This window comes from Silurus meridionalis, chromosome 9 (assembly GCF_014805685.1).
Source record: "Silurus meridionalis isolate SWU-2019-XX chromosome 9, ASM1480568v1, whole genome shotgun sequence".
Classification (NCBI taxonomy): Eukaryota; Metazoa; Chordata; class Actinopteri; order Siluriformes; family Siluridae; genus Silurus; species Silurus meridionalis.
This window is the reverse complement of record NC_060892.1, coordinates 11421674-11444389: the sequence shown is the minus strand read 5'-3', so window position 1 is coordinate 11444389 and position 22716 is coordinate 11421674. Positions and strand designations below refer to the sequence as shown.

The window sequence follows — 22716 nt, the reverse complement described above, 5'->3', positions numbered from 1 at the left end:
CATATTCTGGTTTCTTTAACACTTTTTTGTTTACTACATGATTGCACATGATCTTGCATTCAAAGGGAATGATGCATCGGATATCTCTGGACTGAAAGTTGCCTTACCTGAAAGTCCTAAACCACCTTCCAAAATATCTAAAATGGTCAACAGAGTGGAATTGGACAATCAGATGGTCTCCAATTCGCACCTAATGGAAGTTTTGAAGTGAGTTGAAAAATGGCGTTGGAATTTCTGAATCTCATGCAATTCCTGGAGGCAACAGTGAAAGACAATTCGAGATCCTTAAACAGTATGACTGAGGCGAGTTTATGAACACTCAAGAAGAAGAGGAAACAAACAAGGTGATCTCATTACAGAACACGGTGGACATTTTGCAACTGTTCATCATCCAAAAGCTAGGTCCATGCTCTGAGGGAGCACACATTAACTGTCGCAAGCATTCAAAATCAAATCTGCAGGGATGCCAGAAACATGGTCATTCTTAAAGAAACCAAAATCAGTTTTGGAAGACTTAACCCAAAGCACTAAAGACACCAGCAACAAACGTATGCCATAACAAGCAAGAAAGTAAGAAAGAGAGCAGGCTTTAGAGGCCTTGTAGAAACATTTTCTTCAAAAGATCAGTTGGGTAGAATGATGCTGTGGCATCCTTATTAAGTCTCAACACTAAATGACCACTAAAGTCAGTTAAGGGAAGTACATTCTGAAGATCACAGTGAAGCAATAAAATATGGTTGTCACATTAGTCTAAATATTCAGCTGGAATCAGGAATATGAAGTATAATATTAATAGTAATTTTTTTGGAAATGTGTATTAATTGTCAATTTTTATTAATTATTTTAAATTATATTTATTACATTTTTTATATTTTTTTAAAGTCTAATGTCTCAATGTTTTCATGTCTGTTTAGTTTTAAATAAAAAAATAAAATAATAATAATAATAATAATAATAATAATAATAATAATAATAATAATAAATGTTTTGTTTTGGACATCTCCAATATTGACACTTTGGGCTATTAGTGTAGCCAGTCCATCTACTAGAATGTTTTTTTGTGAGAAGAAAATCAAAGACATTTTGAAAACCCAGTTTTTAACTATAAACTTTAGCAATAAAAATTATTATTTTAATGATTAATTAATACTAATACTAGAATTATTACATTTAGAATTTCATATTTATAACCATGGAGAACTGTGAAGCTTCTTTAAACTTGCTGCCAGATTCTGAAGCTTTTGTTTGACTTTAGGTAAGCCCATGTGTTTCATTAGTTGTTAATCAATGTCCAGAAGGTCCAAAGGTCTACAGAGTGCAAAAGAGGCTATGCGATTTATGCACCAGTGTCTTACTGAAAAACAAAAATGAAGGAAAATGTAAGTATTCATTACTTTTTTAAATAGTTAAAAATAAGTAAAGATGTTTGTTTGCGTTCATTTTAATGTTTAAGCTTTTCAAACTGTCCAAGTATACCAGATGCAAATTAGTTGTTCAGGACTGTTTCACTCTTTGAATGTTTGTAGAATGAGGTTTATAATTGGTAGTATACAGTATATTAGCTTTTGAATTTCATAGCTGCAACTCAAATTACTTTATACTAACAAATATTGGGGCTTATTGCAAGAAAGTAATGATTGGCAGTTTTTACCTGAGCTATAAAGTACAAATCTTGTGAATTACATGTGCATTTTATTAAATGATTTAACTTTTTCCAGTCTCCTTATAGGCACAACAATTTACTGTAGACAGTGTTCAACCGTTCATTAATGAAAACACGTCATTAGGTCCAATATGCACACTTCTGCACACAATTACACACCTTTAGTAAACTAGCCTAGTTTGACAAATCAAACACAATCTGTTTGTTTCAGTTACTTAGTCATGTGGTCAAAGTATTATCATGCAGTGAGTTTTTACAAAGAAACGTAAAAGTCTTTCAAGAATAAATATTACCATGGTTTTAAAAATTTGTATATTATGCATATACCAGTTAAAAGTAAATAACATATTTATATAAAAGTATATATAATAAAAATTAACAAATAGGAATCCCTTCTAACCCCACTTTGAGAACAACTGCTTTATTTGCTTTTTGTATCTCACCATACACTGCATCCTTTCTTTCTGACCATCACATTATTCAACTATTGATGGAATTCTTTCCTTTTGACTCAAAAGCAGAGGTGTCCAAACTATTGGCCATGGTAAAAAATGGGATGGTGGTAATTTCTTTACTGGCCTAGCATGCCATGTACAGGTGCATTTAAAAAATTTGAATAACTTTCTTTCGGCTTCTCCCATTAGGGGTCGCCACAGCGGATCATCCGCATGTTTGATTTGGCACGTTTTTACACTTGATGCCTTTCCTAATGCAACCCCTCCCCATTTATCCGGGCTTGGGACCGGCACTAAGAGTGGCGGTGAGAGTGCCACATCTTAACCACTAGACCACAATATCATTAAAAAGTTGACTTATTTTAGTAATTTAATACAAAAAGTGAAACTTGTATATTATATAGGTTCATCACACACAGACTGATATATTTCAAGTGTTTATTTCTTTTAATATTGATGATTTTGGCGATTTTTGGAAGTATGTTAATTTACTGTATATGTACTCAATACATGGTAGGGGCTCCTTTTGCTTTAATTACTGCCTAAATTCCGCGTGGAATGGAGGTGATCAGTCTGGGGCACTGCTGAGGTGGTATGGAAGCCCAGGTTTCTTTGACAGTGGCCTTCAGCTCATTTGCATTTTCGGTCTCTTGTTTCTCATTTTCCTCTTGACAATACCCCATAGATTCTCTATGGGGTTCAGGTCTGGTGAGTTTGCTGGCCAGTCAAGCACACCAACACCATGGTCACTTAACCAACTTTTGGTGCTTTTGGCAGTGTGGGCAAGTGCCAAATCCTGCTGGAAAATTAAATCAGCATCTCCATTAAGCTGGTCAGCAGAGGGAAGCATGAAGCATGTAATGCTCTAAAACTTCCTGGTAGACTGCTGTGCTGACCTTGAACTTGATAAAGCACCGTGGACCAACACCAGCCAATGACATGACTCCCTAAAACACCACTGACTGTGAAAACTTTAAACTGGACCTCAAGCAACTTGTATTATGTGCCTCTCCTATCTTCCTCCAGACTCTGGGACTTTGATTTCCAAACGAAATGCAAAATTTTCTTTCCTTTCACCTAAAAAGACGACTTTGGCCACTGAGCAACAGCCCAGTCCTTTTTGTTCTTTGCCCATGTAAGACACCTCTGACGTTGTCTCTGGTTCAGGAGTGGCTTGACACAAGGAATGCATCAGTTGTAGCCCATGGATACGTCTGTGTGTGGTGGCTCTTAAAACACTGACTCCAGCTGCAGTCCACTCTGTGAATCTCCTCCAGATTCTTGAATGGGCTTCGTTTCACCTTTTTGTACCACATTTTACCTTCCATTTAACTTTCCATTAATGTGCTTGGATACAGCACTCTCTGACCACAGACAGCTTCTTTAGCGATGACCTTTTGTGTCTTATCCTCCATGTGCAGGGTGACAATGATCGTCTTCTGGACAAATGTCAAGTCAGCAGTCTTCCGCATGATTGTGTAGCCTGAACCAGACTAAGACACAATTTAAAGGCTCAGGAAACCTTTGCAGGTGTTTGGATTTAATGAGCTAATTAGAGTGCGACACCACGACTCTCCAATATTTAACTTTTTTACAATATTCTAATTTTCTGAGATACTGAATTCTAGGTTTTCATTAGCTGTAAGCTATAATTATCAAAATTAAAATAAATAAACACTTGAAATATATCAGTCTGGGTGTGATGAATCTATATAAAATACGAGTTTCCCCTTTTGTAGTGAATTATTAAAATAAGTCAACTATTTAATGATATTCTAATTTATTGAGAGGCACCTGTATAAGAAGAGTGGAAAAAAGCCATTGATACAGATCTTTTTAAATTTAATTTAAAACATATTTTGTTTTTAAGCTGCAAAAAAAGGCAATTGAAATAAAAAGTAAAGAATATAAATGAATTAAATTAGCCCAAAAACCTTTAAAAAAACAAATCAAGGACCAGCTTTTGGTCTCTCGTTAGAGGTCACTGATATAATAAGCTTATAGTCTGAATAGCTGTATTAGCCATTGAACTCTATTGTATTGTAAATCGGATTGCTTCTGTCTTTATATTGTGCTATTTGTGAGTTTCATTGAACTAGAAAACTTAAAAAAAAATTTACTTTATTTAGTTAAGCAGAATACAAAGTCATGTCATTATTGTTTATTTCTAAACATTATGAAACCATAAATGAGGGGAACCATGGCAACTTTCATATTAATATAATACGGTTTGGTATCATGCAACATTCACTTTTGGCCGATCTCTGCTCTAAAACTTAAACTGGGGTCCGAAATAAGAGAAATGTGTTAGAGAAGACTCAGACAGCCAAGAGTGTGTTTTCTGCATGACATTTTAATAAAGAAATAAACTGGAGGTGGAGGTGAAGTACGCATGCGCAAATGTAGGACCATTTGAGTCGCATTTAGCAATGAGCACTGCATGTCTTTTGTGGGCGGGGATAAGACTCTATTGATATGACTGGTCAGGTCTCATTAATAAAAAAATATCCTAGATAGCGTGCGACTGCCAGCTTCTTGCTCTTTATTTCGTATTCTAAATCTCTTGAAAGAAACAAGAAACAAAAAAGCACTGAAAACATGTACTGCTCTAAAAACTTTGAAATGTATGTAATTTTCTTTTTTATAAACAGTGTTTTATTTATTTATTATTATTTTTTATTATTACTTTTATTTATTTATTTTCTCTCTGTAAGTAAGTGTTAATTTAACATGAATATGTAATACCTCTTGTTCTTTTGGCATTAAAAAAAAAAAAAATCGTATTCTATTCACACGCTATAGAAAAACCTGGGAACATTGCTCATTTTATGATAGATATATTGGAAAATAAAAACCAAGTGGGCGGGGGTCTTTGTAGATCCCCTCTGTCACTTGCCAATCCTAGCGCAGGAGGCGTGGTTTACAGAAACGTCTGCTAGACCAAAACAGTTTCAATGGCCGACAGCAGACTGCTGTGCTATTTGACAGGAGCTCGAGAAACAGTATTCACCCAGCCAGTGGTCCCACAGGATGTCTACCGATGACGTGATTAAAGCCCACGTGGCTGCATTAAAATCAGGTTAGTGGACCATTTTTTAATTTTTGATCTCAAAGCAATTGTTATGTCCAAGTATATTAGGAGGGCCCCTCCAGCTGAGAAATGATCCCTCATTTGGATTCCATACATTTATTTTAGCCTTTTCTCCTTCTGCCAAATGCCTGTTTAACTAATATTTTCTTAGTGGTCCACTTAACCTATAACCAGATTTGAACCTCTTTATGATTATTTCTTTATGAAAACATTAATGTGTAAACTTTTGTCACTTTGTAATCTTACTCTGCCTATCGTCCTGCAAAGACCATGTTAGGTAAAGAGCCTAGAAAGTTCAATCGTATGTTTACAGGACAAAGTGATCTGGGAACATTTTCTGCATATGAGCATAACATGGGACCACTATTTCATTTACATGCACATTTTCCCAGTTTAAAGAAAATATTAAAGAAAGTGTCAAACATTTGGCTTAAATTATTTATTAAAAAGAATTCAATGTTCTGTGTGTGGTCTAATGATTCCTCAGGTGGCCATTTACAACTTTAGTTCCTGTCTGCAATTATTTTTCACTTAATGTTGCATACAGAAAATGGAAGACTATGTAGTCGAATCTAATCGAGTCTCATTTAAAATATAGTAGGTGCTATGAGTTAAATTCGATGGGCTACATGGCCATGAAACAGATTTGGCCTCTAATCCCAGCCTCAGTATATTATTTCATGGTAACACTTTATAAACATGTCTACAATGTCACCTAAGCATGTCTATTTTAACCAGATCTCTCTGTTAAAATGTCGATGATGCACCTGCATTATCAAAATAGAGAGAACACTTACACACTCTGTATAGATCAGGGTTTTATAATGTTTGAAAAAACTAAACACTGGTCTAATAGAGTATAGTAAGAGGCTTTGGTGACCTTCAAAACGAATCTTTGTGTAAATCGGTGAATGCATTTAACTGCTTACTTGCTTTGTGATGCAACAATTGCTATTAAATATTTGGTTTTCATTGCAATATCGAATAGAAATGTGTTACTGGGTATGTGGGTGTGTGCTTAGGTACAGAGAAGGCTCGGGCTATTGCTCAGAACATTCTGGATGTTCCTTATGGAGAGGAAGATGAAGAAAAACTGGACGTGTACATGCCTATCAGCTCCTCCCCAGGTAAGGCAATGCAAAGAGAGACATGGAGGAGTCCTGGGCCTCTGATCTATAAAGTATAAGATTTCCTCAAGGCTAATTGCCTATGCAAGAAAGGAAACTTTAGCAGCAGAACAGCTAATTTCTCTTAATCCCTACATCCCTTTATGTCTACGTATATGCAGTGTTTTTTAAGCTGAATTACATTTTTCTGTGACACTAAGTAACTGTGTTAATTTGATCATCATAGCTTTTTTATGTTTCAGACGTACCTCTAGTTGTCTACATTCATGGTGGTTACTGGCAGTTTCTGAGGTATGAGGCTTAACTTTATTATTATTATTATTATTATTATTAACAACAACAACAATAATAATAATAATTATTATTATTATTATTTTTAATCATTTTAAGATTGCACATTTGGCCGTGATCTGTGCCTTCTTAGCTGAATTGAACATGCTTTTGCTGAGCCTGGCTAAAGTTAGCTGTTGGCTAGTAGTAGATATATAGCGCATTTACATTTACATTAACATTAAGAACAATTTCCTGTTCATTTTTTTTGTTTATTTATTAATAAGTAATAAATATGATTGGGATACCACATGAAAAACATACATTGTAATTGAGGAAAATAAAACACCAGGCCTTGAGCATGTTTTGAGCAATGTCCCTAATAAAAGAGCACATTTCATTTTATAGCAAGGAGGAGTCAGGATTTATGGCTGTACCATTGGCCCAGAAGGGTGTTGTGGTGGTCGCTGTTGATTACAGCATTGCTCCAAAAGGTACCATTGGCTTCTAGGGTTCATGCAGAAATAAACATTAAGCACATATGTCTTTGAAAGCACAGATTTTATGTTGCTTCCCTATTAGGATTTCTAAATCTCTCCTCCAATCTCTGACAGGTAATATGGATCTCATGGTATCTCAGGTGCGCAGGAGTTTGGTGACTATCATTCAGCAGTATTCACACATCAGGTCAGCCTTTCTGAGTTGGTTTATTATATTGCTGTGCTTAATTACACACTGGTTGCTAATATAGGCATTGCTCTGTGTCTTTCAACAGTGGGCTGTACCTGTGTGGTCATTCTGCAGGTGCACACCTGGCAGCCATGGTTCTTTCAACTGATTGGTCAGAGTACAGCGTGTCACCTGAAATCAAAGGCATGTTGAACAATCAGGAACAACTTCCTACATGCACAAAGATGAGACGTAGAGTCTGGGACTTTCTTTAGTGCACTATGCTTTGCTGTATTTTGAGCATGTTACTGGAAGTTTTCTTTAAATTAACAAATAATCCAAGAAAGCGATGGGAAGCACTGTCTGTGACCAAGCAATTGATATGAGTAAATGTGTTTATTGTGACTATCATTCAAAACACATAGCTAAATATAGCATTACCATTTAGCCAAATAGCTATATACTATTTCCAGACTACAGTGGTTGAGTGCACAAAGATTAGACGATGTGTCAAATACTATTTAAACACAAGACATCCGCCACCCATTATTTCAAAAAGAAATAAGAATTTGATAAATGAGTAAACTGGTTCAAATTGAGAAAATAGGGGCAGCACAGTGGTATAATAAAGATATAAGCATTGGTCCCAAACAGCTCTTGGATTTCTGTTTTTGTGGAGTTTAGCATTTTTACCCAATGTCCATGTGGGCTTCTACTGGATGTGTATTTTCTACCCTGATCAGAATAAACACATTACTGAAAATAAATTAAAACAACAATTGTTGTCAATTTCAAAACAATTTCAATTAATTACTTAAAAATAATCAACATATTTGATCAATTTTTTGAACTCAGTTTTTTTTACTTTTGATACAAAACTTTTGTAATCAATCAGAATTCAAAACTCTGTTTCTCTTTCAGGTGCGTTACTTGTTAGTGGAATTTATAACCTGCTGCCTATTCTCTCCACATATGTGAATGAACCACTGAAGATGACAGAGTATGAGCATCCAAATTCTTTTTCTACCCTATATCACTATTTTCATTCACTATCCTAATATCCATTTATTATTACAATATATCAGTCATAGTTGTATTAATGTGCTATGGTAATTTAGTATACAACTTTTTTACACAGATTTATCTCATTTTAGGGAGGTGGCTCTTAGGAACAGCCCCAGTCGGTTTGTTTCTCAGCTTAAAGCATCCACTTCGGGCTGCGACATAATTGTGGCCGTGGCACAAAACGATTCTCCTGAGTTCAGAAAGCAGTCGGAAGATTATTTCAAGGTAAGGCAAAGCAGTTTAAGATGAACCACGCAGGACCATAAAAACATGAATATGTAATTGTTGGAAGGCCATTACTATCACAAAGTAGATTTGTTTTACAAGTTTTCTGTACCATAACGATTTTCCTACACTAAGAATTCGATTAAAGAACAACATAATATACTTTCTGGAGTAATGGAGGCATTATGTGAGGCATTATGTTTTTGTTTGCCTGCCCATTAGTCCTTCTGTCTGTCTGAGATTCTCATTATCACAGGATATCAGGTACAAATAGCTGAATGTTTGTAGAGGGTTGAATTATCATTGTCACCAGCAGATGGTTTTTGGAATTGATCCAAGCAGGAACAAAAGTCTCAAATGGTTTAAGAGATTTTTATCAATTCCTATTTCCTAATTTTATTTCTTCCTGTTTTTATTAACTGTTTGACTGTGTCTCCCTGTAACATTTTCAAAATAAAAAACACGCGTTTACAGTGCTGTTTGTAAGAGGAATTAATAAAACAGAAGACAAGATTGAGTTTATCTTTGTAATTAGCACCCATAGGGTCACAACCCTTAGTTAAATATTTATTCTAAATGCAAAACTAAAGACTGGATGAACAGGGGGTATTGTTTTCTGTAGGAGAACCCACCTTTGTGTATGTTCTTATAGTCTTTGCAAGCTGCCGGACTTAACGTTACTTTTGAAGACATACCTTACACAGATCATTTTAACATCATCGAGCAGCTTGTGGATGAAAATTACTACCTCACACAGGTAACCTCTTCATTTGATCACATGATTGAATTTAATTGACAAATCCTGAATGAATACTGAATTCTGACTTATTCTTTTAGCTCTTACTAAAGATGATGGGCAAAAGCTGAGGAGATGCCATTGCTCCTCAGATATCCACAATACATCCTTCTTTTTATTTTATTTTATTTCATCAAACGGCAACCTTCTTGTTAATTATGTCTATGGACTATTTAACTCTACATCAATCAAACCTCATTTCTTGTTTACATTTTAAGGAGTAACAAGGTATTTATACGTCTGCCTATTCTGACCCACTGCTTGTGTGAGTTAGTTTAGTATATTATGGATGTGATTATTATCACTGTGAATTGATGCACTTAGAACACTTTTTAACATGTTGCTTAAATCCCATCTTTATCTGATCAGTAATTCTATCTGCTGCTGTGTGTGGCAAATTCCTCAATCTATATGAGGAAATAAACCATATCTCAGAACTACTAGACATCCTGCCAATGTCATGAATGTTCAATTCATTACTGGAATAAAATATATCAAACCTTTAAATAACATATACTGTGTTTAAGTTTTTATTTATATATATATATATAATATATGATTTTATAAATTAACATGGAACACAGATTAATATAAAATAAATGGATAATGTTTTAATATTAATAGTTGAATGTGAGACTATAACACTATTTATATGCATGATATTGTAGGTTAATGGACAAAGTATTAATTACAAATTAAGCACATTTTATAGTGCATTTCTGTGTTTTAATGCTCATCCTGCTCTCTCATGCCATCACGATCATAAAATAATGTTACATTAGTAAAGAGGCTTTATGCTAATACAATTTAGATGATAGTAACATTTTCATGTTCTTATTTCTAGTTTACCTACATTACCTACATTTTGTTACATTTATATCATATAAACCTACAGCACAAGTTTCGTTTTAATGCATTCCTTGTGTGTCAGCTCATCAATGGGCACATTGACTACTGAAACAAGAGTCTTTTTATACTATCCCACATAGGAGATGGATCCAACTGTCAAAGCTGAGGACTGTGCAAGAGGTTATGTCCATGCTTTACCCATGCTGCCATTTTGAATACTTACCAAATCTTATAGCTAGGTTTAAAATAATTGGTAGTGAATTAAGATTATGCAAAATCAATTATTTTCTGCTGCTGTCAGTATATATATCTGCTTTTATATTTCCAGTTTTCTCGAATAATTTTACATTTGGTTTCAAAAAGTGTCTTTTTATTAGGAGAATAAACATGCGAAATGATAGGGATTTGATCTGTGCAAAATTTAAAAAAGAAAAAGGTTTTACCAACATAGAGTAAACTTTAACTTAAACAAGAAAGTGTTTATTAACCTATTTGCTGAAGAAATTTACCCTAGTTTAATAAATAAATGTCTTGTTGCTGCATTAATCGTTTATATAATTTGCCATATTTTTTTAATGGGTGGTGAAAGTTACCAAGTGAAAAACAAAATTTAAAGCTCCAACTTTAAGACTATTTGACTTTTATGACCGTGAGTGCGCATGTTTATATATGGTGACCGGCCTCACTTCCGGGTTTGGTGCGAACTAACAAAGGTCCCAAAGACTTCGTTTTTACTCGGGTTTTTTTTTTCTCTCGTTGGAAGTGATTATTATTATAATTTTTTTGTTTGTTTATTTATGTATTTTTTTTAGCACCCATGACGTAAATGCAGTAAAACCAGATCCTATTCCCTAGGCGTTACAAAATGAACGACTTATTAACCGTCCAATCATCGGGCGTAGTTAGTACTATTCTTAACCAATCAATGGCATGTAGGCGGGATTTTAAGCAAAGGGCCAGGCACAGGCCGGTGTGTTGGCAGCTTTCCGGCGTAAGGCCATCGCGGTGACTGGGAAGGGAAAGCGCTGGTTGTAGCGACGTCGTGTAAACGATAAAGCGAATGTAGCGCACTAAAGCACTAAATTTGCGCCGCAGGACGACACAAGAGTGGAGAGTCGAGCTGTACGTATGTGAAATATACAGTTACTAACTCATGATTACTTGGTTTTATATGTGACAAATGTTGAATTGCATTATTGCAGTAGTCTGTTCGAGCTAATAGTTATCAAGGGCTTGACCATGTACACGCCTAAAGGTAGAACCGAAACCGAGTCCTCCAGGATTCAATGGGTCTCTTATATGTCCGGAGTAACATACTAACATACTTAGTAGTGTGCATAGTCAATAGGCCACGTATGGTAGCTATGGTAACTACATTTACCATACTATACATACTACATAGTACGGAAATGCGTGTCGAAGTAGTTATGGAATTCTTAGTAGCTAGCCGTTTAGCGGGAGTTAGATAAGCAGTACGTTTTTTTAAACAGTAAATATAATAAAAAATAAATAAAATTAAATCTTCTACTTGGTGTTTATTTTTTTTGGTTTACAGTCAGAATATTAAAATCCCCAGAAGCTTGGTACGGAATAATTTGATCACTAATCATTATCACTCAACCCAGAAAGATCTGATGCATAGTGTTTGTATATATACGTTTATATACTATATAGTATATACTTTAGATTTGCTATTTAAATTCTGTGTTTTCATTCAGTCTGCATTGATAGAGACAATACTTCCAAAATCTCTTTCTTCCTTCAAGTGCCTTTTTTATCTGATATATCTGACCTGTGATCTTTGTTCTTAAGCAAATATTGAAAAGAATCTGTTGACTTTGTTGCAGCAAACATTTCATGATTGAAAACACCAAAATCATGCTCTGAATTCAATTATAGTTTAGTCTATCTATCTATGTATCTATCTATGTATCTATCTATCTATCTATCTATCTATCTATCTATCTATCTATCTATCTATCTATATAATACATACACACATACATACATATTCATGTCAGCCAGCTGAGATGAGTGTTACATTAATATTCTTAAATTAATGGGAAATCTATATTTCATTTACATTCACTTTTCTAGAAACACTATTTGGGAAAGTGGCTAAATCATAGAGAGCATATGGATTTTTTTTCTTAGTTGGTAGCTTCTGATGGGGAGAGCAGACCAGGGATACATTTTAAATGGTTAAACAGAGTTTCAAATAGAACCCCTTTAGGTGAGGAATGAAGAGTTAAGAAGCTTTACCTGTCAAAAACCTTTTAAGAAATCTTTTCCCTAAAAATGGGCTTTCTCACACTAAAACAAGTGTAGTATTAATAATAGTAGGTAGTGTAGGTAATAGCTGAGATGCTTTCTGTTATTAACCAGGTGTAACAAGTCATGCAGGTTAATATAGGTCACAGTGAAGCTTTTGACATCCAGCTCAATAGAAAGGTGTGACCTTTTATCTTTTGTGCACTGTAATTTGTAAACCAGAGAGATTGTCTTATTTTGGTGGTTACAGGTGTGTCCTTTCAGCAACATATTTTAATTTGTTGGACCTGATTTTACATTTTTGTATATTTTGTGTTTCAGTTTTACTACATTATTGTTTCAGTAGTTAGTAGAACTGTAATTTAACCCAAGATCCCACATGTAAAGACACAACGTCTGAAAACAACAATTTAAACTAATCTCAAAATGTCTCATGATATAGGAGGTTTGAAAGATCTGAAGTCTTGTACTACAGCACTGTTGAATGCTTGATTCTGATTGGACTTTGGATCCACTGGTCATAAGTTCATATCCCAGCCACATCAAGCTACCACTTCTGGGCCCCAGAGCATGGCTCTTAACCCTGTAGCTGCTCAGTTGTATGAATGAGATAAATGGTAGTCACTCTGCATAAGGACGTCTGCCATATGCACTAAATGTAAAATGTAAATGTAACTCTTTCGGATATGTTCTATTGCATCAGGCCAAACTATTCCACATTGTTTAATATTTTTCAAACTTAGATGCAATGTTTTATCTCTTTGCCAGAGGCAAAATAGCACCCCATTTTTCAAGAGATTTCCATAAGATTTCTTTGTAAGGGTATTGTATAATGACATTTTTCAAACTTTATTTATTTAATTTATTTATACAGCTTTTTGAATTTAGCAAGACAGGAGTTGAAACAGCTTATATATTTTATGCCATGCTGTGACCTCTGGGTCTGTCGATCCTCAGAGGATCTGAGGCAGGTGCCTGAGGGAGTGTTCAGACACAGGTAATCAAAAACAAATTGTGCAAAGCTTCTGCCACACAGAACTGTGTGAAAAGGCCTGCCATTTGGGCAAATGGCATTCAGCAGAGCTCCTCTGTTCTTAAGCTAATCAATAATCCATGCAGGTTAAAGTTCAAAACCCAGTGTAGGGAAAATTTGCTTTAGTCATGATTGCAAGGGTCAGTTGTTGCTTATCCAATGATGACTGACAGGGAAAAGTTTAAAAGAGAGAAGGAGAAAGAGAGAAATCGGAATCAGTTTGTTCCGGCAAGTGAGCAACAGCATATTGAATGGACCGAAGACAGAAAGATCAGGGAAGAGCAAGAAGAAGAAAGAAGGGTAAATAACATGGTTTCTGCATGTCTCTAGTGTCTACTGGACTCTTTTATGAAGATTTATAAGTGGTTTCACATTACAGGGTATTTACTCTTTCAGCCGATTAATTTCTGTAAATAAATGGATCGCTTCTCGTTATCTTAATTCAACATTGTAAGAGGACATGAAATAGGACTTGTTTAAAATCTTGGTAGGAAAAGAAGGTTGCCATACAAATCAGACTTGCAGAGTTTTAGGCAAATGATTATGGGGCATGCAGTGAGCTCAGAATTAGTTTGTTTTGTTTTCCGTTTGTGCCAAAAGGTGGATTAACCTTCTTGGTTCTTATATGCAGGTTTTGCCTGTAACACCAGTTTTATAATGGTTGCTCAGGAACTTTTAATATTTTTTTAACATAAGCCATACATTTGAGGAGTGACTCTCGATTTCACTAATTTGAAGTACATTGTGTATCACTGAAAAAACATGCAGGTACAAAGCCAGATAGATTACTTTTACCTTTTGTCCCTTGTCGTGTTTTGTTGTTGGCTTTGTTGAATGAAAATCTTCACTTTCAAGTTACATAAATGATATAAATAGAAAAAGGCTGTAATTGCCCTATAATGTTTGCCATATATCCGTGTTGCCTCCGTTACTTGATATTTCTGGTTAGCTAATAAGCCTCTGAGGTATGATAGCTGTTTGGGGAATGAGAAGAGCTGAGACCCTGTAGAAAAAAAGTGTGCTACTACATAATGTGCCTTTGAAACGATTAAATGAGCAGATGACAAAAGCTCTAAAGTAAAATGTTGAATGTCACTCATGCAAAGGGTTAAAGAAGACAACCATGGCTTGTTTGCATTGCTTTTACATACCGTCACGTGAGCATTACCGCAGTCTCCTGCATTCAAAAGTGCAATCACTGTGATTGAGTGAGTTTTTATTTTTTTGGATAATACTATAATGATTGGTCAGAAAGATTTTGCCATAACTCACAAGGACCTCTATTTACATACTATAATAAGAAATGTATTAAGCATTATATCATTTATATTATTGGTGATATGGTGAAGTATTCTTTACATTTACATTTACGGAGGGAGTCACCAAAGTCATATGATTTAGCACACAGTCATTTTTCCACCACAGGAAAATCTTCAGGATAAAGAGATTTGTTATTTTTTTTATTAGCACCAAGTGTGGAAAGCAAATATTAGTGACAATAACTGGTATTATACTGTAACTGATCGCAGGAACACACACAGCATTGAATGTAACTATAAATGTTTAAAAAGTCTTTCATCAATTATTTGCAAAAATTTGTAATAATTGCTGTGGAATAGAAGGAATGAGCTCAGTGAAAGTGCTAGTACTTTGTGTTCATCAGAAGGAGGGAAGGGTTGACATTGGGTTCATTTAATGTTCTGGGGGTAAAGGTAGCTCTTATCTAGATGGCTACTTAACTTCTAGTACACCAGCTTACACGAGTCAGAAGCCAACATGAGTCTGTACAAGTGAGAATGATCAGAATACAGCCTGTAACTGATTACTTTTAGTTCAATTGTAGGTTCAAGAGCATAGCATAGCATTAGTAATGTAACGTAACAATAATAACCACTTCATAATTTTTTGGACCTAAAATAAAGTTTTACTGCATCAACTACTGTGGGAGACCAGATTATTTTTTCTTTTCTTTCTTAGGGCATTTGATTGCACAGGCAGTACTATTTACACCTAGTTAAGCATTTTATTAAACTAAAGATTTTTGGATAATCAAAATAGGTTTTTATCATAAAGTCAGAAGTAAAGTGGTTTTTTTTTTTTGCTCTCTCTAAATAACTACCGTAATTTCCGGACTATAAAGCGCACCCTTGTATAAGCACTGAATTTTACAAATATTTTAATTTTTAACATAAATAAGCCGCACCTTGTGTATAAGCCGTATAAACTAATGAACTTTACACAGGCTTTACCGAAAGAGAGTGTCTGTTACATGGTGTAACGGGTGAAATATGTTGTGGCTCCTTTAAGAGCAGAGCAGCATTTTGGGAACAGCACGTCACTGCATTCTTCCGGTATTGCTGCGTGTGTGCGTGTGAGACTGAGGAATATGTCCTTATTATTTTCATTTCTAAGTTTCTTAACCCATAACCCATAATGCTGTTGCCAAGAAAAATTAAAAAGCATGAGTTTTGGAAACCTGTCTGTGCTTATATGATTTCATTTGCAACTGGAGTTAGCGAGCTATCCCTTCACCCTGACTCAACGCGTTACAACGGCTTGTATCTAAACAGTAGCCGACCAAGAAAGTCATTGTTCACTGTCTTCCTCCTTCCTTTCACAACTACTGTATTTCTCTGGGGAGTTTATCTTTTGGCATAGTCGTCCGTTTAAAAATCAACACCGGTGGAAGTTTTTTCCCCCGATGCCGTGCAGCTCAGAACACAGGTGAGGTGCGTTGCTTCCGCTCGAAATTTCATTGGTCTAATGTTATGGGGTTCAGTTTTTTGGCTTGAAGTTTGTGAAACCGGGAAAAACCCAGGAAAAACCCATAAATTAGCCGCTTCGTTGTTTAAGCCGCGGGGTTCAAAACGTGGGAAAAAAGTAGCAGCTTATAGTCCGAAAAATACGGTAGTTAAATATCATGTATTAGATTGTATATATGGAGATGTTTTAAGAGGTCTCATTCCTAAGCAGTTTACAATGACCAACTTTTTTCTTCCTTTAGGTTTTACAGGAATGTGTAGGACAAGCTGATGCAAATAACCTCCCATAAGCAATTATAGCCCTGACATATGGGTATACAACTCTTAGCTCCGTCTCTCTTTTTCTCTCTCTCATCATGATTAATCCTCTCCTATTTTCAGGCTTTTGATTTTATTCTCTCTTCCTCTCTCCTCATTTTTCCTTTAGCTCCACCCCCTAATGACCCAATGAGCACCCGGATCGCCATCCGCTCGCTGCCCTCCTTTGCCTCCATCAGCACTGCTAGCTCTGACCCCCGCTTCCACTTTAAATGGAGGGCCATCACAGTGGTAGCAATAGTAACCTTGGGCCTCCTGCTTTATCTGCACCAAACATCAGGGGGCGCTTCAGCAGAGACGCAACTCTTTCCATCACTGCGTCGTGGTGATGGTGCACGTCGGCTGATTCGGGATACGACAACCAAAACAGATGGCCATTACAACCACACCTACCCTCTGAGCCCACCGGAGCAAACAGCTAATGGTGTCCGTTACCGTATAGCCGTGATTGCTGACTTGGATACAAACTCGCGCAGCACCAAAGGCAATACCTGGTTCAGCTACATGCAGCGAGGCCACCTGCTTGTGACAGACAGTGGGGAACATGTGGAGGTGGAGTGGGACCCGGAAAAAGTGGTATTGGAGAGCCATTTATCAGAAAAAGGTCGTGGGATGGAGCTTTCTGATCTGGTGGTGTTCAACGGACACCTGTACAGTGTAGACGATCGAACAGGCATAGTGTACCGCATCGAAGACAACCGGGCTGTACCCTGGGTCATCCTACCTGATGGAGATGGTAACGTTTCCAAAGGTGAGAGAAAAGTAGTAGGAATGTGAAATTCACTACTCAAATATTCCCACACTGCACACTTGTGCTGCCAGCTGTCATTTTCTACACTGAACTGTCAAGTCATCATACATACAGACAGACAGATACTTCATTGTTCTTGCATAGTACAGGTACACAGCAATGAAATTTAGCTGGGATGTGTAAATAAGGCTTTGGGTGGTAAACATGTGCAGAAGCTGTTCAGCAAGTACAGTAAAGATTTTCTGCAATATATGTAGAAAAATATAAGCAATATATGTGTATAATATATGATTGTATATTGTATGAGCAATGGTTCCAAATGAATACACAGTGTATATACAGATGGTATGTATACAAAGTATAAACTCGGATATGCTATAAATGTACAATTATACACAGTTATATTAATACAGAGATAATATAGAATGAATAGCGTAAAGGAGAACTGCATAATGATTACTGGCAGTAAAAATCAGTAAAGCATTAATGAGACATAGTCCAAGTGTAGTGTTGAATTCATTATAGTAACACCAAAAATATTAAAGCAGGATATTAACGGAGAAATGATTGTCTTTTTCTTTCTTTGTATCAGAGGCAATATGTGTTTTTTTTAATATATCTTTGATAGACAGACAAAGAGACAGACTTGATTGGGCACAGATTTCGCAGTGGAAGAAGCTGCAGTGAAACATGACATAAAAGATGCTTGTCTTTGTGTTAATGCTGTGAGCAGGTTTTAAAGCGGAGTGGCTAGCAGTGAAGGATGAGCACCTGCATGTGGGTGGGCTGGGAAAGGAGTGGACCACCACCTTAGGAGAATTTGTAAACAATGATCCCCAGTGGGTGAAGGTCATCGGCTTCCAGGGCGACGTGCATCACGAGAACTGGGTGCCCCATTACACTTCACTGAGGACTGCGGCGGGCATCAAACCACCTGGTAAAAAAGCTCTTAAAGTGAAACACAGCAAAAAATGAGATTTTAAATCTGTTTCAGTCAGCTGCAGTGTTGAAAGCGACTGCTTTACCATTAGTCCTTTTCACGTTCCTCTATATACAGTATAATTTATTAAGCTTCTCTTCACCTGACACACTGTTTTAGATAATATCTTCAGGAAGTATAGTGAATCACTGCAGGACCGTTCCAGAGAGTTGTAGAATCTGTCCCAAGGTGATCTGGTGGCTCTATCCAGGTGTTTGTCCATTTAATGTTACCTATCTGTACCCAGCATGATGTTTTGGGTAAAGGATTGGGTATGTACATAGAAATGGTCTTGAAATTCCCAAAATGCCAATAATTAACAAAGCTTTGTTTAGAACAGCTATATAGAAAATAGTGGCTTGATAATAGATATTCTACAAATTTGACAACATTATGAACCGGTATGACAACATTCAGAAAGACATTTAAGACTCCGATAATAGATGACTGACTGGTCTTTTTCCATGCCATTGTTCTCCGACCCACGTACCACCATGGAATGAGATTGAGCTCATCTGAATCTGGCTGCAAGAACACAGCTGCTATTCAGACTGCACAAGATACCACATCTCTGACATTGAGCATAGAAAACTGAAATGCAGCTCTACCATGCAGATCATTTATTATAACTTTTTCCAAAAAATTCAAATGCTGAAAAGTGTATATTTGCAGTTGTTGTTCAAGCAGTTGGGCCCAAAATTGCCATTTTATAGAAAAATTCTATAGAAGTTCTAAGTTATTAAAGAATACAGCTGCATTATAGTCCTAGTATCAAAATGACTTCTTAAATACACTTTTGCTGAAAGTGCACTGCAATAAACTCATTGTTTATTAGGAATGAATCAGTAAATTAGAAGGTAGTAAAATAAAAATTTATAAAAAATATATGAAAATACAGAATTGTTTATATGATTTGTCAAAACATTATTTCCGTTTTATTTATTATCTGATTCTGAACGATGTTTTATTTTGGAAAATTACCGGATTCTCTCCGCCACATCTGTCTATGACTCACTCTTGATGCAAGATGCTTGCCTCGTCTTGTCTTACCTCCATCTGCTACCTTCTTAAAGGGGCTGCTCTGGCCGCTAACACATAATACATTACCGCTAAATTGAAACCCACAAGCCAGCTAAATTAACAAACAACACCACAGTGGATTCACGTTTATTATTATTTATTAGAAAGAAAAAAAAATGTTATGCCGGTTGTATCATTTTATTTTGTTGTATTTATCTGCCACACCTTAAAAGCTGGTCCGGGAAAATATTTTCCAATATTAATCCGGTTCGTGGTGCAAAAAAGGTTGGGGACATTAAGAATTTCAGTTTAGTATTAACAATAAAAATCTTTACAGAACAGCTTTTACAGAAATAGGTGTAGTTTTATATTTAGACTTCATTATGTTACCAGAGGAGACTGTGGCAAACACTTTTCTGATGATGTGAGGAAGAAATAATCTGCTATTATTTAAAAACGCTAACATGTTAAAGCTGCTTGTCAGTAGTACCTCCATGTACTATGCTGGACTAAAAAATGCTGCTTTAAAATACCTCCACTTCTATTTAGGTGCGCGTGCCAAGTAAGTGATACCAAGAGTACTAACACAACAGAAGTAGCAACAAAATCATTTAATGGAAGTTGCAAGTTTATAATTAAAAAAAAAGCAGAAATAAAAGGTTAAGTTATTAAAATCAGCAAATCTCTTAAAATGTTTTAAGAGATTTGCTGATTGGTCATGTTTTCAGCAAAGTGGTGCAACACACACACCACTGTATGAGAGAGTGCATGCATAAGGTTTTGGATGGAGGAACCAGTGCATATGATTTTATTCTCTACCCTCAAATCAAATCAAATCAAATTTTATTTGTCACATACACATACATACAGGGTACGACATGCAGTGAAATGCTTTTAACGAAGGTCCGGCATGAGGGAATAAAATAGGGTAAAAAGGGGAATAAAAATATAAATATAATAACAAAATTTAAGAAAAATATAGTAAGAAAAAGAAGGCAGATAAATAAAGATATCTAAATATATATGTATATATACATATATATACATATATACCTATATATACACATACACAGGAAATGTAACAAACAACACCACAGTGGATTCACGTTTATTATTATATTTAGAAAAAAATATATAGTTGGGAAGAAGTTGGGTTTTAATACAACACTTTGAGCTTTGTATGCACTAAACTGCATGTGTAGATGAGCTTTAACTAAAAAAAACCCAAAACCACTAATTGAATTAATGTGGAATTTCTCAGTGAATAATTGATAGAGTAATTCCAATAAATTGTAATGTTTGTCAGTAGTAGTATTACTATTAGTATTAGTAATACCTAGTAGTAAGCAGTTAATTTAATAAATTAAACAAAAACACAAGGGTCAAAAATCCTGTCCTTGCTGTCATTCTCAGGTTATTTGATACACGAGTCAGCAGTTTGGAGCGAGCGTCGGCAGCGTTGGTTTTTCCTGCCACGCCGTGCCAGCTCTGAACGCTACGAGGAAACAGCTGACGAGCGCCGAGCCACCAACCTGCTCCTGACCTGCACAGCTGATTTCAGCCACATTTCAATGTCCCGGGTCGGGCGGCTGCACCCCACACACGGCTTCTCAGCCTTCCGATTTGTTCCCAACACCCATGACCAAATAATCCTGGCACTGAAGTCTGAGGAGGACGCAGGCAAAATCGCCACTTACATCACAGCCTTCAGGCTGGACGGACGAATTTTAATGCCCGAGACAAAAATCGGAGACGTGAAATACGAAGGGCTGGAGTTCATCTAGTCTAGTAAAATATCGTGGCTATATCACATGGGAGTCACTGGGTATCTGAGTGTGTATGTGCATAAGCATGCATCAGTGCACTGCCATAGATGTCATAAACAGATCAGTTTCTTTTTATGATATTTTTGTATGCAGTCCTGAACACATGCAGTGTACAGTATCATGTTCCCATGGAGACTCAGCAGTGGAGGCACCTGATACCTGTGTTGTCATGGCGAGAGAGATCAATGACGTCAAACGAAACAAGCAAGCTACATAGAAAGCTTGCACATGGAGGGCTCTGATGCTTGCTGTCAAGATCTTTCCTCAGCATCTCTGTGAAAAACAGTGCTGTTAAAGTCTCAGGGTTTTTATTTTTAGTTAAAAAGCACAACACGGACTTTAACCAAAACTGAATGACACAAAAGTCAAATGTGGCTTTTTCTTGTTTTTTGTTGAAGGATGAAGGTGCAAATGAATTATGTCTTTATTTATAACAGACCATGTAGCTATATGTTAAATTAGTCTAAAGTCATCCAAAACATATTTTAAAACCCAGGGTTGTGATGGTTTTACAAAAAAGAAAAAAACAGGATTGTAGTGGTTTTACAAAAACTACCAACAGACAAAATGTAGACCTTTATTGCATATTACTGTGCATATACAGTACCTCTTGATATACAAATGTAAATGTCCCCTTCACCTATTAGTAGAGGTAATATAAATATACAGTAATAACCATGCGCAATTTTATTAATATATAATAATCTGCCAGTTAACACACTCCAGAAAGAGTTAATTAAAATAAAAACCAGTATGTTATAAGAATTAGGGTCACTTGAACAACGTAGCTGAATGAGTGTTTTATTTCTGTTTTATTCTCATGAAATCCTGCTGAAATGCATATATGCTCACTGAATGTTGCTCTTTTGGGTTGTGGCTGTGAACATTAATATTTAACAGCCTTCATCTGGGACATGAAATTAAAATTAATATGTCTATACATCTGAGGTCAAGAATGTTATCCCCCTCATTTTTCCCTGACCAACTACAGTCCATTTCCCAATGCATCGCTACCCATCAATGTTCTCCTCAGGTTCCCTGAACACCAAAAAAAAATAAACCTACTGCATGCTGCTATCTGGATTTGTTTTGAGAATTTAAGTTCTCAATACCTATTTACTGATTGGTGTTTTATAGTAGGTGGTCCTCCATTTTTCTACACTGTACATTATTTGTTCAACATCATTTTATCTGATCATCGTTTAAATCTTATTTTAGAAAAATCAGTTTTTTGTTTAGTAAATATGGGACTTTATAATAAAGGATCCACATTACCAATAGCAAGTTACGGTCAAAGAAAAATTTGAAAAATGAGTGTTTGCAAAGCAAGAAGATTATTCAACTTTTATTTTATACAGCTTTTTTAATAACAATTTGCATGTCTTGTATTCAGACCAGGTAAACGTTCTATGGTCAGGCTGTGAGGACGTTGATACTGACTATTCCTCTAGAACACTGAGAGGACGAGGTAGACCACAATGCAGACAGTGAGGGCGTATCAGAAAAGGAGACGGGTGTGTGCTTGAAGGAGTAGTCGCATGATGTG

At 35.9% G+C, this 22716-nt stretch overlaps 2 protein-coding genes across 7 annotated transcripts; both read left to right on the top strand.

The window, feature by feature from the left end:
- The first annotated feature begins 1235 nt into the window (after window positions 1–1235).
- On the top strand, window positions 1236–9871 carry afmid (arylformamidase). The gene is made up of 11 exons (XM_046857713.1): window positions 1236–1379; window positions 5107–5197; window positions 6232–6336; window positions 6579–6627; window positions 7015–7100; window positions 7221–7293; window positions 7382–7479; window positions 8197–8275; window positions 8430–8565; window positions 9218–9322; window positions 9403–9871. Exons 1-11 carry the CDS (start codon window positions 1368–1370, stop codon window positions 9430–9432), a joined length of 864 nt encoding a protein of 287 aa, XP_046713669.1. The 5' UTR covers window positions 1236–1367; the 3' UTR covers window positions 9433–9871.
- A 1257-nt stretch (window positions 9872–11128) lies between these two features.
- On the top strand, window positions 11129–22110 carry cant1b (calcium activated nucleotidase 1b). 6 transcript variants are annotated; one of them, XM_046857708.1, is made up of 5 exons: window positions 11129–11332; window positions 16519–16589; window positions 16704–17345; window positions 18079–18282; window positions 20758–22110. In XM_046857708.1, the coding sequence occupies exons 2-5, from the start codon at window positions 16586–16588 to the stop codon at window positions 21126–21128; spliced, it is 1221 nt and encodes a 406-aa protein (XP_046713664.1). In that variant the 5' UTR covers window positions 11129–11332; window positions 16519–16585; the 3' UTR covers window positions 21129–22110. The 6 variants fall into 6 exon arrangements, with proteins under 6 accessions (XP_046713664.1, XP_046713665.1, XP_046713668.1 ...); XM_046857709.1 differs by having other exon boundaries at window positions 11129–11336; XM_046857710.1 differs by lacking the exon at window positions 11129–11332 and adding an exon at window positions 13796–13814.
- Window positions 22111–22716: the final 606 nt, after the last annotated feature.